The sequence below is a fragment of the Pongo abelii genome, chromosome 8 (assembly GCF_028885655.2).
Source record: "Pongo abelii isolate AG06213 chromosome 8, NHGRI_mPonAbe1-v2.0_pri, whole genome shotgun sequence".
Classification (NCBI taxonomy): Eukaryota; Metazoa; Chordata; class Mammalia; order Primates; family Hominidae; genus Pongo; species Pongo abelii.
The window spans coordinates 64,435,902-64,452,321 of record NC_071993.2 but is presented as its reverse complement, the minus strand read 5'-3'; the positions used below and the strand labels follow the sequence as shown (position 1 = coordinate 64,452,321).

The following is a 16,420-nucleotide window of genomic DNA, read 5'->3' as shown; positions in this document are numbered from 1 at the left end:
ACAGGATGAAAGCAACAATAAAGGGTTGAGGTCAGAAGGCTCAGTGTTTCCCACGGATATAGCCCTCTTGCATTAATATTGGTCTCAGGCCTGTAAGGCTGTTTCAAAATTGGAAAATCAATTAATGCAACCCATCACATCAACATGTGAAATAAGGAAAATCACATGATCATATCAGTAGATACAGAAAAAGCATTTGACAAAACCCAAAACTCTCAGTAAACTATGAATAGGGTTTACTACTTAATAAAAAATATCTATTAAAAAAACTTCAGCTGATAGTTAATAGTGAGAAACCCAAAATTTTACCACTAAGATTATGAAAAAGGCAAGTTCATCCCTACTTACAAGTAGTTTTCAACATGTTTCTGAACATGTTTTCAAAATTTTACCACTAAGATTATGAAAAAGGCAAGTTTGTCCCTACTTACAAGTAGTTTTCAACATGTTTCTGAACATGTTTTCAACATGTTTTAGCTAATGCAATAAGACAAAAAATGGAAGTAAGAGGTATATATATTGGGATGGAAGAGAAAACAATGTCTTTGTTCACACATAACATAATGAGTTGTGTAAAAAAATCTTAAACAACCAAGAAAAAAATGGAATTACTAAACAGTTATGGCAGGGTTACAGGATACAAATTTAATACAAAAAATCAATCACTTTTCTATATGCCAGCAATGAACAAGTAAAATTTGAAATTAAAAACACAATACCATTTACATTACCACCCCCAAAATAAAATACTAGGGCAAACATCTAACAAAATATGTATAAGACCTACATAAGGAAAACCACAAAACTCTGATAAAAGGAATCAAAGAAGAGCTCAATAAATGGAGAGATATTCCATGTTCAAAGATAGAATGACTTAATATTGTTAAGATGCCAATTATTTCCAGATTGATTTATAGATTTAATAAAATTTCAAGTTAAATCACAGAAAATTATTTCGGAGGTATTGATAAGCTGATTCTAAAGTGTATGTGGAGAGGCAAAAGACACAGAATAGCCAACACAATATTGAAGAAGAGTAAAGTTGGAGGACTGACACTACCTGACTTCAACACTTACTACACAGGTACAGTAATCAAGATAGTGTAGTATTGGTGAAAATACAGACAAAGAGATCAATGGAACAGGATAAAGAGTCTAGAAATATAACTGCATTAATATCGTAAACTGACCTTTGAGAAAGAAGCAAAGGCAACAAAAGAACAATAGTCTTTTCAACAAATGTTGCTACAACAACTGCACATCTGTATGCCAAAAAGAGTCAATCTAGACATAAAACTTACACCTTTCACAAAAATGAACTCAAAATGAATCATAGACCTAAATGTAAAACACAAAACTAGAAAATTCCTAGAAGATAACAGAGAAGATGTAAATGACCTTGAGTTTGGCAATGACTTCTTAGAAGCAAATGTGAGGCATGATCTATGAAAGAAAGAATAGATAAGCTGGAGTTTGTTAAAATTTAAAAATGTCTGCTTTGCAAAATATATTTCAAGAGAATGAGAACACAAAACTGAGACTCGGAGAAAATATATTTGCAAAATATATATCTGATAAAGAAGTGTTGTATACAAATAACTCCTACAACTCAACAATAAGGACACGACTCGATTAAAATATGGACCAAAGTCCTTAATAGACAACTTACCAAAGAAGATACACAGATGGCACATAAGCACATGAAAAGATGCTCCATATCATGTGTCATCAGGAAAATGCAAACTGAAATAATGAGATACCCCTACATACTTATTAGAACTGCCAAAATTTGGAGCACTGACAATACCAAATGCTGCTAAGGATGTAGAGCAACAGAAACTCATTCATTGATCATGGGAATGTAATATGGCACAGCCACTTTGGAACACGATTTGGTAGTTCCTCATAAAACTAAACACATTCCTGACATATTATCTAGCAATCACATTCCTTGGTATTTATCCAAAGGAGTTGAAAGATTATGCCCACCTAAAAACCTGCACATAAATTTTTATAGCAGCTTTATTCATACTTGCCAAAACTTGGAAGCAACCAAGATGTCCTTCAGTAGGTATACGGATAAATAAACCATAGTACATCCAGACAATAGGAGGTTATTCAGTGCTAAGGATAAATGAGCTATCCAGCCATAAAAATAAATGGAGGAAAACTTAAATGCATATTATCAAATGAAGGAAGCCAATCTGAACAGACTACATACTGTATTATTCAAACTATGACAGTCAGGAAAAGGCAAAACTGTGAAGATAATAAAAAATATCTGTGGTTGCCAGGCATTACAGGAGAGTGAAGGGGGAACAGGCAGAGCACAGAAGATTTTTAGTGCAGTGAAACTCTTCCGTGTGATACTATAATGGTGGATACTGGTCATTACACAATGGTCAAACACATAGAAATGTACAACACCAAGAGTGAACACTAATGCAAACTATGGAAGCTGAGTGATAATGATGTGTCCATGCAAGTTCATCAGTTGCACTAAATGTACTAATCTGGTGGGGGATGTTCATAATGAGGGAGGTTAAGCACATGCAGGGCAGAGGATATATGGAAAATCTCTGCACTTCCCACTTAATTTTGTCATGAACCTATACCTGCTCTAAAAAATAAAGTCTTTTAAAAATAAATAATTAAATAACAAATAAAATAATATCACTTGTATTTCTATTTACTAGTGATGAACACACGAACAACAAAATAAAAATACGATACCATTTACAATCACTTTAAAAATGAAATATCTAGGCGTAACAACAAAACAGGGGCATGTATGCTGAAAACTAGAAAGTGCTGATGCAGGAAATCAAAGATCGAAATAAATGGAGAGACATAATATATTCATGGATTGTAAACAAACACAGTAAATATGTTAATTTCCTCAAGTTGTTATACAGGTTCAATACAATTGCTATCAAAATCCAAACATGATTGTAGATATTGACAAGATTATTCTAAAAAGTATATGGAAAGGCAAGAGAACTACAACAACTAAAACAATCTTTAAAATAATTAATAAAATAAGGGAATTAATCCACCCAATTTTAAGATTTATTATAGAGCTACAGTAATCCAGAGTGTGTTGTATTGTACAACATGGTGACTACAAGAATAAGAATGTATTGTATTCCTGAAAATTGCTAAGAGACTAGATTTTAAGTATGCTCACCAGAAAAGACTGATGAGTATGTAATACCTGTACTAGTTAGCTCCATTTAGCCATTCTACAATGTAGATATATTTCAAAACAACATGTTGTACAAGATAAATACATACAATTTTTGTCAATTAAAATAAAAAATGTTAAAAACCAAATAAAAATACATTACAGATTTCATACAACCACAAAAATGTATCAAAATTATACAAAAGAATACAAAAAGACCAAAAACCATCCATCCCATGTTCAGTGTAAAAAACAAACTCTCCTCAACCTCCATATCCCCTGTGTGAAGGTACACTGATGAAGATTGAGGAGTATATGTAATATACAATGAGGAAATATGTAACATACCACTAAGATTATGAAAAAGGCAAGTTTGTCCCTACTTACAAGTAGTTTTCAACATGTTTCTGAAAGTCTTAGCTAATGCAATAAGACAAAAAATGGAAGTAAGAGGTATATATATTGGGATGGAAGAGAAAACAATGTCTTTGTTCACACATAACATAATGAGTTGTGTAAAAAAATCTTAAACAACCAAGAAAAAAATGGAATTACTAAACAGTTATGGCAGAGTTACAGGATACAAATTTAATACAAAAAATCAATCACTTTTCTATATGCCAGCAATGAACAAGTAACATTTGAAATTAAAAACACAATACCATTTACATTACCACCCCCAAAATAAAATACTAAGGCAAAATAAAATACTAAGGAATATATGTAACATATTTCCTCATACTCTGAATAGGACACCAGTTTCTATTGAGGAGATTGAGGAGTATAGATTAAACAAAGGAAGGGTGCTAAGAACTGAAACATATTTCCTCATACTCTGAATAGGACACCAGTTTCCCTGAAATCAAGTTCTCCACCTCACTGAGAGACAGTTCCAGTAATCCTTTATTAGGGAGATGGGAAAAAAAGACTGTGTGATATTGGCTGCAGGATGGACACTTATATCACTATGACTGAAGGGAGAACCCAGAAACAGACCCACACAAATATGTCCAACATTTTTAACAAAACAGCAAAAGCAATGCAATGGAGATAGCCTTTTCAACAAATGGTACTAAAGTGATTGGACATCCACAGGAATAAAAAGAAAGAAAGGAAGGAAAGGAGGATGAAAAGAAGGAAGGGAGGGAAGGAGGGAGGGAGGAAGGAAGGAATGAAGGAATGAAGGAAGGAAGGAAGGAAAGATGGAAAGCAGGAAGGAAGGAGGCCCAGTGTAGTGGCTAGTGCCTGTAATCTTAGCACTTTGGGAGGCCAAGGTGGGTGGATCACTTGAGGCCAGAAGTTTGAGACCAGCCTGGCCAAGAAAACCCCACCTCTACTACAAAATACAAAAATTAGCCAGACGTGGTGGTGCATGCCTGTAATCCCAGCTAATTGGGAGGCTGAGGCATGAGAATGACTTCAACCCGGGAGGCAGAGGTTGCAATGAGCTAAGATTGTGTCACTGCACTCCAGCCTGGGTGTGGGCAACAGAGTGAGACTGCCAAAAAAAAAAAAAGGAAAGAAGGAAAGAAAGAAAAGGAAGAAAGAAAGAAGGAGGTAGGAAAGAAAGAAGGAAGGAAGGAAAGAAAGAAAGAAAGAAAGAAAGAGGGAGGAAAGAAAGAAGGAAAGAAAGAAAGAAAAGAAAGAGAAAGAGAGAGGAAGGGAAAGGAAAGGAAAGAAAAAAGGAAAAGGAAAGGATAAAGGGAAAGAAAGGAGAAAGAAAGAGAGAGAGAAAGGAAGGAAGGAAAGAGAAAGAAAGAAAGAAGAAAGAGAGAAAGGGAAAGGAAAGGAAAGAAACAAGGAAAAGGAAAGGATAAAGGAAAGGAAAGGAAAAGAGAAAGAAAGAGAAAGAAAGAAAGAAGTGAAGGATGGATGGAGGGAGAAAGAAAGGGAGGGAGACAAGGAGAGAGGGGGACATCAGTCTGAGATTCACATCTTATACAAAAATTAACTCAAAATGGATGATAGACTTGAATTAAAATGTAAAACTATAAAATTTTAGAAAAAATAGTAGAAATGTTTGCAATCTTGGAGTAGGCAAAAAGTCCATATACTTGACATCAAAAGCACAATATATTAAAAGAAGATTGATAAACTGGACTTCACCAAAATGGAAAACCTTTGCTCAGTGAAAGATGCTTTTAAGAGGATGAAGAGACAAGCTACAGACTGTTAAGAAAATATTTACAGATCACATATCCAATGAAGGGCTAGTATCTAGTATGTATAATGAACTCTCAAAACTTAACAGTCAAAAAAAACAGACAATCTAATTAGAAAATGGGCAAAAAATCATTTTTAATTAGTGGAGTATAACATAGTATAAAAATTTTGAATAGATCTTATGTGCAGCCATTGCATTGTTAGTATTTTATAATATTGTGTGGTTTTGGTTCTTGGCGCTGTCTCAATCCCTTCAGGCTGTTATAACAAAATACTGCAAACTGAAGGGCTTAAAAACAACAGAAATGTATTTGTTACAGATCTGGAGGCTGGAAAGTCTGAGAACAAGACGCCAGCAGATGTGGTGTCTTGTGAGGGTCTGCTCTCTGGTTCATAGGTGGCACCTTCTGGCTGTCCTCATAGGGTGTAAGGACTAACTAGCTCTCTGAATCTCTTCTGGGGCTCTAAGAACACTAATCCCAATCATTAGCCTCTGCCCTTGTGGCCTAATTACCTCCCCAAATCCCTGTCTCCTAATATTATCACCTGGAGAGTTAAGATTTCAACATATTAATTTGGAGGGACAGCAGAGAGTTCAGCTGGGAGCCAAGGAGGGGGCCAAGGAACATGCCTCTTCAGGCGGTAAACTCACAGATGGCCAGGAAGCAGGACACGCAGGAGATATCATTCCAGAGCCTGTCCTTCAGGAGAATCACACGGTCCTCCCTTGAGCCGTGGTCATTTGGCTTGTCCTTCTTCCAGTTGCTGTAGGTCAGCCTCCCGCCTGTCACGTGCATGAACTGGCCTTTGTTGGCCCCATCTGTGATATCCATGAAGGCAGTGTCTTTGCCCACATCCTGGATAGCCTTATTCTCCTTGGCATTCTTGGGGGCAGCCACTGTGGCCTAGAGCCCAGCACATAGATTCTTCACTTTGGAGAAAGGCATCTGCTCATCGTTGGTCAAGAAGAACTTCTTCCCAGACATTTTCCCCAAAGAGAAGGCTTGCACTAAAATCACAAATGGTGAGTGAGGTTCGCTGGGTTTGGAGCCCAGCCCAGGACAGTAGGCAAGTAGTCTGAGTTCCCTGGGAAGTCAGACCTCTGAAAAATCACCCTATGCCCAGCAGTTCAGGCCAGAGCCTGGTCAGGAAGCAGGCCTCGGCTGCAGAGCCTGGGAAGGGGCATCCAGACACCTGCAGACAGCCCAGACTCCCCTGGGATATCCCACCTTGAAAAAGCATCTGCTAAAACCTGCCCCAGCACAGGTGCACATAGGGAGACAGTCTTGGGCCTCACTGCAGGCTTGGGCACCAGGATAAGGAAGAGGCAGGGACAGACATCAGAGCACAGTAGATGACAGGGAAGGAGCACAGACTTTGGAGACAACAGATCTCCATCCAACCCTTCCCCTGCCACTTCCAGGCTGTGTGACCTGAAATGAGTCACCAACACTTCCTGCACCTCGGTTTCCTCACCTGTCAATAAAGCAAGTTCAACAACCACAACTGAGGTTGCTGAGGGGATTGCATGAAACCATCTTATGGGAAAATGCCACCCAGCATAGGCCCTGCTGTAGGACAAGTGCTCATGAATTAGTTCCCCTCCCACCTCCTCCAAACCTAGAGTGCGCTGAAGAAAAGAGTGAGAGACAAGAACACATTATGGGCAGAGAGAAAGCTCACGCTTCTTCGTGTGGTCCAGTTCTGATCTCAGGCTCTGTAGCTCTTTCTCTAAGCTGGCCAGCTTAGCCTCAGCAACTGCAAAGCAATAGGGAGAAGGTATTTATGGAGAAGACCTTAAGTTGGAGAGTGGAGCATTTTGAAAAAAACAAAGTGGCTTACTAAGAAGAATGTTTGTTCCAGAAAAATAAGAAAGCAAAAGAAATAAAAGGGGAAAAATGACTATATTTCTGCTTCCTAGCTATATCTCTGCATCCCTTCACAACCTGGAACTTCAGTCTTGGACCCCCGTCTCCACATACGGCTTGCATATTGTCATATTGTAAGAACTCATAAGAAAATACTCAACTCATTACTCTTCTTTCTGAAAACTTTTCTTTGTCATTCATTTTCATTTCTCATTCCAGATACACTTTTTAATACCTTTATTGTTTTGACAGGCTGGTAGACAAATATGAATAAGTGGGTTGTCATTGTTCTTTTGTTCTTACTGAATTTGCTCTATTTTACTCTGAACTAAGTTGCTGTGATGTTCCCTGTCACCCAGGGGTCCTAAGAGGCAGACCATTTTCATGCATTCTTGTGACAGTGGACATAAACCCAACCTCTAAAGGACCTGTTTCCTCCCTGGCACCCCAGAGGTGCACACTGGACTGTTTCCACTGAAGAAAAGCCAGGGCCCATCTGCTAAGGGACCTGATGAGGGAATGGCCCTACGTGGCTTGAACATCTGCACCTGGGCACCTATGGGAGTCTCCTCAGGCCCCAAGTAAAGCTGAGAGGGCCGGGGGTGCTGGCCCAGGAAGCAGAATTGAGCACCTTCCCAGAGGCAGCAGGAGAAGAAGGAGAAGGGGACCTCCCAGCTGACCCACCAGCTCCCCAGGCCCTGGGGCCCTCAGGCCACACATGCTGAGGTATGCCCCTTACCTGAATTGTCCCCATGATCTCCTTTTTGGCTCCTTGGTCCTGGAATTCCAGGAGCCCCTGTGTTTCCTGGGGGCCCCAACTTCCCAGGAGGACCCTGCAAACCTCTGAGCCCTTGATCTGTTGCAAGACAAAGGGAAGATGACCCAGTGGCTGTCACTCATTTTTTTTTCCAAAAAAGCTCAATAATCCATTCATATTCACCCCGGGAACAGCCAGCAAGCTAATGGTGACCCAAAGAAGAAAGACCCCCCATCCTGCATCCCAGGGGAAGGCCTGCACAAAGACCAGCTCCCTAACCAGGTGGGACATCCCTCTGTAGCGACAAGCACACATCCCCAATTCCTGTGTGGAAATATGGGATCCCAGAGAGTCAGCGAGCAGCTTTGTTTTGGAGGCAATGGCATTTTACGGGGATTGTTCTGAGTGTAGCATGGGTCCTGATGAAAGGGGAGCCTCCCGAAGTCTGTACTCAAACCCTCATGTGGAGGAGACTCAAACCCTCTGCTGGAGGTGGAGATTCAGAAAGACACAGACTGAACCTGGATCTCCCTTTTCCTCGTTGGGTCTGTCTCACTCATCTCTGCCTGGGATGCCACTGGGTCTCCAGCGCAGAGCTAGGCAGCTCTCTACATTAGTGTCCTCACCCCATCCTGCACTGCTCCCTCCCAGGCATTTGTCTCCACAGCTAAACACCTCTGAGCCTCCAGAGTCACAGGTTCTTAGGGTAGCTTTCTCTAGATATTTATTTCCAGAAAAAGCATGCATAGATCTTCCACCAGACAAATGCATGCACATACACACACACACACGCACACACACACGTACAGGGACACACACAGATGCATGCGCACATACCTTTGTATCAGTTGAATCGACTACTTCCATTTGTGTTTCGTTTATTGCAGGGCCAGGGTGAGAGACTAAAGACCCCCAGCACTGAGTCACCTCCTTCCTCTCCTCTCATTTAGAACTTTTGTCAAATGTCTTGTTTGGGCATCTCACCAGGCCAGGCACAAGGAGAAGGGGTATTTGCAGATGACTTCAATCCACAGCTGAATGTGGGCATTGGCATCTGCTGCTCCCTCTGCCTGGACATGTCCCTGCATCTTTGCATGCTTAATTGTTGTCACTCAGCTTTCAGCTGAAATATTATCTCTGGAGAAAGGTCTTTGCTAACCTTGTAATTTTAAGTAGTCACTCTGTCAGTGAGTTGTAATTCTCTGTTCTAATTTTCTGCCGATTGTTGCTTCCATGTGGTACTGTTTTGTTTATTTGGTTGCATATTGATTGATCACCCACCCCACCCCTGTAGAATGAGAAGCTCATGAGAACAGGGGTCTTGTTTCCCAGCTGTTGTTTCTCCACCAAGAAGAGTGCCTGGAAACAGAGTCAATGCTCAATAAACATTTATGGAACAAATGAATCCTCCAGGAGTGTGTCCTCAAATCAGCCCTCTTCTCTCCGGCTGGAGCTACCATCTGTGCCCCCTTTACCAGTGATCTCACTTTTCTATTCTCAGTTCACATCTCTATCCCCAGGGTGCAAACCAGGGCTGGGCACACAGGAGGATTGGGTGCGAGGGAGAGGAGAGAGGCAGAGACCTCAAGCAGACACCAGACCATCTGTGCTCATCCAGGCCTGAGTTTCCAGAAGCGTCCAGTTCTTGTCGCCAAAGCCTAGTCAAGCTGCCCAGGTCCCGGATATGATCTTTGATGCTTGCCTTCCTCCAAACTCACACCCATTCTTTGAAACACTTCATGTCACCAAACAGCTTGAGAAGTTTGTTTTTCCCAGGTGGGGAGTGGGGTGGGTCACTTCCCTGTGACTCCGCCTTGTGATAGGCATTTTGGCTTCTCAAGGGTCCTCACCCTTGTGTACTCATGTCATCAGGCCCTGTCCAGCGGCCCTCCCAGTTCCCATTCAGGGGGCCTGCCAGGCACCAAGAGGTGCTTCTGTGGTAAAGAAGATCCCTCTCAAGGCTGTGTCTCCTGATGCCATTGACACAATGTTGAAGAGCCCATAGGCCCAGAGGACAAAGGACTTTCAATTCGCTCAGCAAATAGGCAGACCTCTGAGGAAGGTGGGAATGTGAAACTGACAGATTTGCGTTGAACCAGGATCCTAACTGTGCTGCAGAGTTAGAGAAAGGGTGGTTTGAGCGGAAAGAGGGTAGGCAGGAGGTAAATACACCTAGGAGCAAAGGAACCTGAGAAAGCCTGGATTCTGGAGGGGATGAGATTATCCCCCAAGGATGTGTACCCATAGGTCTGTCCTCTCATAGACCCGGGGATGAATTTATGTTGCTATTATGACTATTACAGAATTCTGCTATTTATGCCAAGATGAAAAATTGTGTTTCCAGTGTCTCAGCGTGGCATGATCTCCCACACTGTGGAGACATAAACGCAGTGGAGAAGAACCACACCCGTAGCCCAGGCACCTCAGTGGTGTCTCAGATGGAGGCCAGGCAGATTTGTGTTCACCATGGGACAATTACCAAATATAGTAGGGGACAAACAGAATGAGAGCTGATAGAAATGATAAGCCTCAGAAATAGCCCTCCAAGGAGTGTGGACCCTACATGACAGATAAATTAATATGCACTTCAAAAGAGGGTATAATGAAGGAATGAATGAAAATTATGTAATTAAATTAATAAACTAGAATTAAAAATAACCATAGAGCTAATAAAATAGAATACTGGTTCTTTGTAAGAGACATAAACTTAGCAGATATGGCCGTGGTAGTTTGGGTTGTTTCCTCCGTGTTGTAAAATTACATCTCAGGCCCTTTGCCATAGGACTTCACAAAGGCTCCCACTAGAGTGTGAGGAGTAAACACTCCAGCCCCTTTGCTGTTTGGTGTGGCCGTGTGACCCTGAGCTGAAACGAAAGGAGCAGCAGCTTAATGTGTGCTTACAGGTTTGCTGCGGCCTTTGTGCTTCTTTCCCAATCATGGGAAGTATGTATCCCTGGAAAGTGATATGGAACAGTCATGAACTCACCTGAAAGTCTGGAGTCCAGCTGACTGCTGCTGAGTCCAGGCTCACTCAGCTGAAATCAGCCAAACCTCAACAAACTGGAAGATCTGGAGCAGAAAATAAAACATTTACTGTTGTAAGCCCTTGAGAGGGAAATTTACTGTTGTGTTAGCTGACTGATACAATATCAATGATTAATAGAAAAGGTATAAGAAATTAACAAATCAGCCCAGGCACAGTGGCTCACACCTGTAATCCCAGCACTTTGGGAGGCTGAGGCAGGCAGATCACCTGAGGTCAGGAGTTCAAGACCAGCCTGGCAAACATGGTGAAACCCCATCTCTACTAGAAATACAAAAATTAACTGGACGTGGTGGTGCACGCCTGTAATCCCAGCTACTTGGGAGGCTGAGGCAGGAGAATTGCTTGAATCCAGGAGGCAAAGTTTGCAGTGAGCCGAGATCATGCCACTGTACTCCAGCCTGGGCTACAGAGCGAGACTCCATCTCGAACAAACAAACGAACAACAACAACAACAAACAAATCAGGAGGAAAAGGGATTATTATACTAGTACAGATGGTACTGACATTATAAAATCATACTACGTAAGGTTAATTGTATAGCAACATATGGAAAATTGGTAAAATATATATTATAAGAAAGTTTAGAATTATTTAAGTTGGCTCAGGAATAACTGATATATGAGAGTAATTGATATATCACTAATCATAAAATATAGAAATGGAAGACAAAAATTAATAACCATACCTCCATCAACAAAATGGTTTTAAGGTGAGTTGTATCAAATCTTCAGAGAAGAAATTACTACTCTCTTATGGAAATGGCTTGTATCCAAAATACTACTTAGCTGAGATGATTAGCTGAACATGTAATTCAGAATGGATAAGGATTGAACAAAACAAGGGAACTTTTAGAATATCTAATTTATAAGCAGAGAGGCAAAAATACAATTTAAAAAATAACTATTAAAAGTGCTGGGATTACAGGCATGAGCCACTGTGCCTGGGCTGATCTGTTAATTTCTTATACCTTTTCTATTAATCATTGATATTGTATCAGTCAGCTAACACAACAGTAAATTTCCCTCTCAAGGGCTTACAACAGTAAAGTCCAGCCCTGTATTCATGGTTAATAGCAGTCTCTGGAATCTGACTTCCTACATTCATTGGCCCAAGAACTAGCTGCATAATATTTGGCAAATCACTTTAACCTCTATATCCCTTGACTTTCTTATTTGTAAATATGGGAGAATAATAGCATCTATAAAATAGGGTTAATAAGTTTAACTAGTATAGTGCCTGGCCCATAGGGTGTGTGATGAACATATATAGCATCAGACCAAGTAGGGCATATCCAAGGAATGCAAGGATGGCACAACATCAAAAAATAAATCAATGCAAATCACTAGTTTAATAAATAGCAGGTTTTATTAAGAGCCTAATTCAGATCCTTGCAATCTTGAAGCTTGAAGCCTGTTCCCAAAACTAATACATGGTCTCAAAATTCTTCATACATTTTTTTCCCAGACTCCTGTAATGCAAACTTTCTAGGGTTGATTTCAAACACAGTCCAAACAAATGATGTTGCCCTCCAGTTTTGTCATTTCACCACTCAGGCCATAGAGTTGTGGCTCAGCTTGAAGCTGTTGCTTCTTGAAGTGAAGGGTGGGCAGTGGCCTACTCTCTTATTTCTTTGCATGTGCAGAGGGTAGAGAGAATGCTGTTGGTGCCAATGGTGGGCAATATCTGCTCACAGGAGGAACCATATGTCAGTAGGTACACTACTGCCTCTCAGCCCACACTGACTGGTTGTTGGGGACCTTTGTGTGACTGATTACAAATGACAGCTCCTTTCAGCAGCTGGTTCTTCAGGAAAGAGACTCTATGATTGCCTCTAGCTGCATGTCCCTTACCCTCACCATTGCACCAGTACACATTTCAGTCCATAATATCTTGTTGCTGGGGTCCCTGAGTTTCAGGAAGCAACTTGCTCATGAGTAGAGTGTGAACCCCAGGCAGCTCCTGTGATACTGGCATTCACACAGCCCCCTAGGAGACTCAAACCATGGTGTTGCAATACACATTGCCCCAGAACACTCCTGCTCACAGCTTTGTCCTTCCTCTTCTTCTCCCCATGCTCCATAAAATCAGTCCATCTGCTGGTTCCAAATGTCAGAATTTTACAAAAGGCAATGATTCCCCATCCTTGACTTACATGACTTAATCAGAGATGTTGAGGTAACCTGAGCATCCCTACTCACAAATATTAGGACGGGCTTAGGACAATCACCTTCCATACCCCAAAAGGAGAGGAGGGGAAGGGATGATTTCCACTGTGAGAGCACAAATGTCACCCAAGGTGGGTCAGCAACCTTCGCTTCTCCTCTCCAGGCCTCCTTTTACTGACAAGAGAATGGGGATTATTAAACCACTTCTGCTGAACAGCCCACTCCTTGCAGGTTCTATGGTGGAGTCCCTGCGGCATTTCTCCAAACTTAAATAATGAGGCACTTACAGCCTCTTATGCTCAGTGGCATGCTCTGGATGCCAATACTACTTGCTTGACACTCTCTTGCCTTGATGTTAACAGACTAAAGAAAATGCTGAAAATTCATCTGCTAAAGTGCAACACACTTTCATAATGAAAACAATCTTAGCTAACTAGAAAAAAGAGGAAACTTTTTTACCTTGACACAAGGTATTTACTAGACACTTAAAACAGGCAACATTTTCAATGGTGATATATTGGAAGTGTTCCTATTACACAATCAGGGCCAAATTCACATTGTACACAAAGAGTCCATTTTCACTGTGTCTCTTCAAAAGCTATAGAGGTTTCTGTCCCCTATATAAAGGTAAGAATTGAGATATTAAAATATAAATGTCATATAGGAACAGAAAAAAATTTCCATCATTTGTAAATACCAACTATATTTATAAAATCTAACAGAATTGAAGATGGCCGAATAGGAACAGCTCCGGTCTGTGGCTCCCAGCAAGATCAATGCAGAAGACAGGTGATTTCTGCATTTCCAACTGAGGTACCTGGTTCATCTCATTAGGACTTGTTGGACAGTGAGTACAGCCCACAGAGGGAGAGCTGAAGCAGGGCAGGGCATCGTCTCACCTAGGAAGCGCAAGGGGTTGGGGGATTTCCCTTTCCTGGCCAAGGGAAGCTGTGACAGACTGTATCTGGAGAAACGGTACACTCCTGACCAAATACTGCACTATTCCCACAGGCTTAGCAACCAGCAGACCAGGAGATACCCTCCTTGACTGGCTCGGCAGGTCCCACCCCCACGGAGCCTTGCTGACTGCTAGTGCAGCAGTCTGAGATGGACCTGTGATGCTGCAGCTGGATGGGGGGAGGGGTGTCTGCCATTACTGAGGCTTGAGTAGCTCACAGTGTAAAGAAAGAGGCCTGGAAGCACAAACTGGGCAGAGCCCATCGCAGCTCAGCAAGGCCTACTGCCTCTATAGATTCCACCTCTTGGGGGCAGGGCATAGTAGAACAAAGGCAACAGACAGCTTCTGCAGACTTAAATGTCCCTGTCTGACAGCTCTGAAGAGAGCGGTGGTTTTCTCACCACAGTGTTTGAGCTCCGAGAACAGACAGATTGCCCCCTCAAGTGGGTCCCTGACCCCCATGTAGCCTGGCTGGGAAACTTCTCCCAGTAGGGGCCAAAAGACACCTCAAACAGGTGGGTGCCCCTCTGAGACAAAGCTTCCAGAGGAAGGATCAGGCAGCAATATTTGCTGTTCTGCAGCCTCCGCTGGTGATACCCAGGCAAACAGGGTCTGGAGTGGACCTCCGGCAAACTCCAACAGACCTGCAGCTGAGGGGTCTGTCTGTTAGAAGGAAAACTAACAAACAGAAAGGAATAGCATCAACATCTACAAAAAGGACATCCACACCAAAACCCATCTGTAGGTCACCAACATCAAAGACCAAAGGCAGATAAAACCACAAAGATGGGGAGAAACCAGAGCAGAAAAGCTGAAAATTCCAAAAAACAGATTGCCTCTTCTCCTCCAAAGGATCACAGCTCCTCACCAGCAAGGGAACAAAACTGGATGAAGAATGAGTTTGATGAGTTGACAGAAGTACCCTTCAGAAGGTCAGTAATAACAAACTTATTCGAGTGAAAGGAGCATGTTCTAACCCATCGCAAGGAAGCTAAAAACCTTGAGAAAAGGTTAGACGAATGGCTAACTAGAATAAACAGTGTAGAGAAGACCTTAAATGACCTGATGGAGCTGAAAACCATGGCACAAGAACTTCTGATGCATGCAAAAGCTTCATTAGCCGATTCGATCAAGTGGAAGAAAGGATATCAGTGATTGAAGATGAAATTTATGAAATAAAGTGAGAAGACAAGATTAGAGAAAAAAGAGTGAAAAGAAACTAACAAAGCCTCCAAGAAATATGGGACCACATGAAAAGGCCAAATATATGTTTGATTAGTGTACTGGAAAGTGACAAGGAGAATGGAACCAAGTTAGAAAACACTCTTCGGGATATTATCTAGGAGAACTTCCCTAACCTAGCAAGACAGGCCAACATTCAAATTCAGGAAATGCAGAGAACACCACAAAGATACTCCTCGAGAAGAGCAACCCCAAGACACATAATTGTCAGATTCACCAAGGTTGAAATGAAGGAAAAAATGTTAAGAGCAGGCAGAGAGAAAGGTCAGATTACCCACAAAGGGAAGCCCATCAGAATAACAGCAGATCTCTCAGCAGAAACCCTACAAGCCAGAAGAGAGTAGGAGCCAATATTCAACATTCTTAAAGAAAAGAATTTTCAGCCCAGAATCTCATATGCAGCCAAATTAAGCTTCGTAAGTGAAGGAGAAATAAAATCCTTTAAAGACAAGCAAATGCTGAGATATTTTGTCACCACCAGGCCTGCCTTACAAGAGCTCCTGAAGGAAGCACTAAACATGGAAAGGAACAACTGGTACCAGCCACTGCAAAAACACGCCAAATGGTAAAGACCATCAATGCTATGAAGAAACTGCATCAATTAATGGGCAAAATAGCCAGCTAACATCATAATGACAGGATCAAATTCAAACATAACAATATTAACCTTAAATGTAAATGTGCTAAATGCCCCAATTAAAAGATACAGACTGGCAAACCAGATAAAGAGTCAAAACTCATCAATGTGCTGTATTCAGGAAACCCATCTCATGTGCAAAGATGCACATAGGCTCAAAATAAAAAGATGGAGGAAGATCTACCAAGCAAATGGAAAGCAAAAAAAGCAGGGGTTGCAATCCTAGTCTCTGATAAAACAGACTTTAAACCAACAAAGATCAAAAGCGACAAAGAAGGCCACTACATAATGGTAAAGGGATCAATTCACCAAGAACCGCTAACTATCCTAAATATATATGCACCCAATACAGGAGCACACAGATTTATAAAGCAATTCCTTAGAGACCTACAAAGAGAGT

General features: G+C 41.5%; 1 protein-coding gene across 1 annotated transcript; it reads right to left on the bottom strand.

Annotated features, from left to right (window-relative positions):
• Positions 1-5,982: 5,982 nt before the first annotated feature.
• On the bottom strand, positions 5,983-14,337 carry LOC100441836 (mannose-binding protein A-like). The gene is given in 7 exon segments (XM_063727234.1): positions 5,983-6,356; positions 7,031-7,105; positions 7,955-8,071; positions 8,494-8,723; positions 9,823-9,942; positions 10,734-10,836; positions 14,223-14,337. Coding segments are annotated over 7 exon segments (1,134 nt in total).
• Between the last annotated feature and the right edge of the window lie 2,083 nt (positions 14,338-16,420).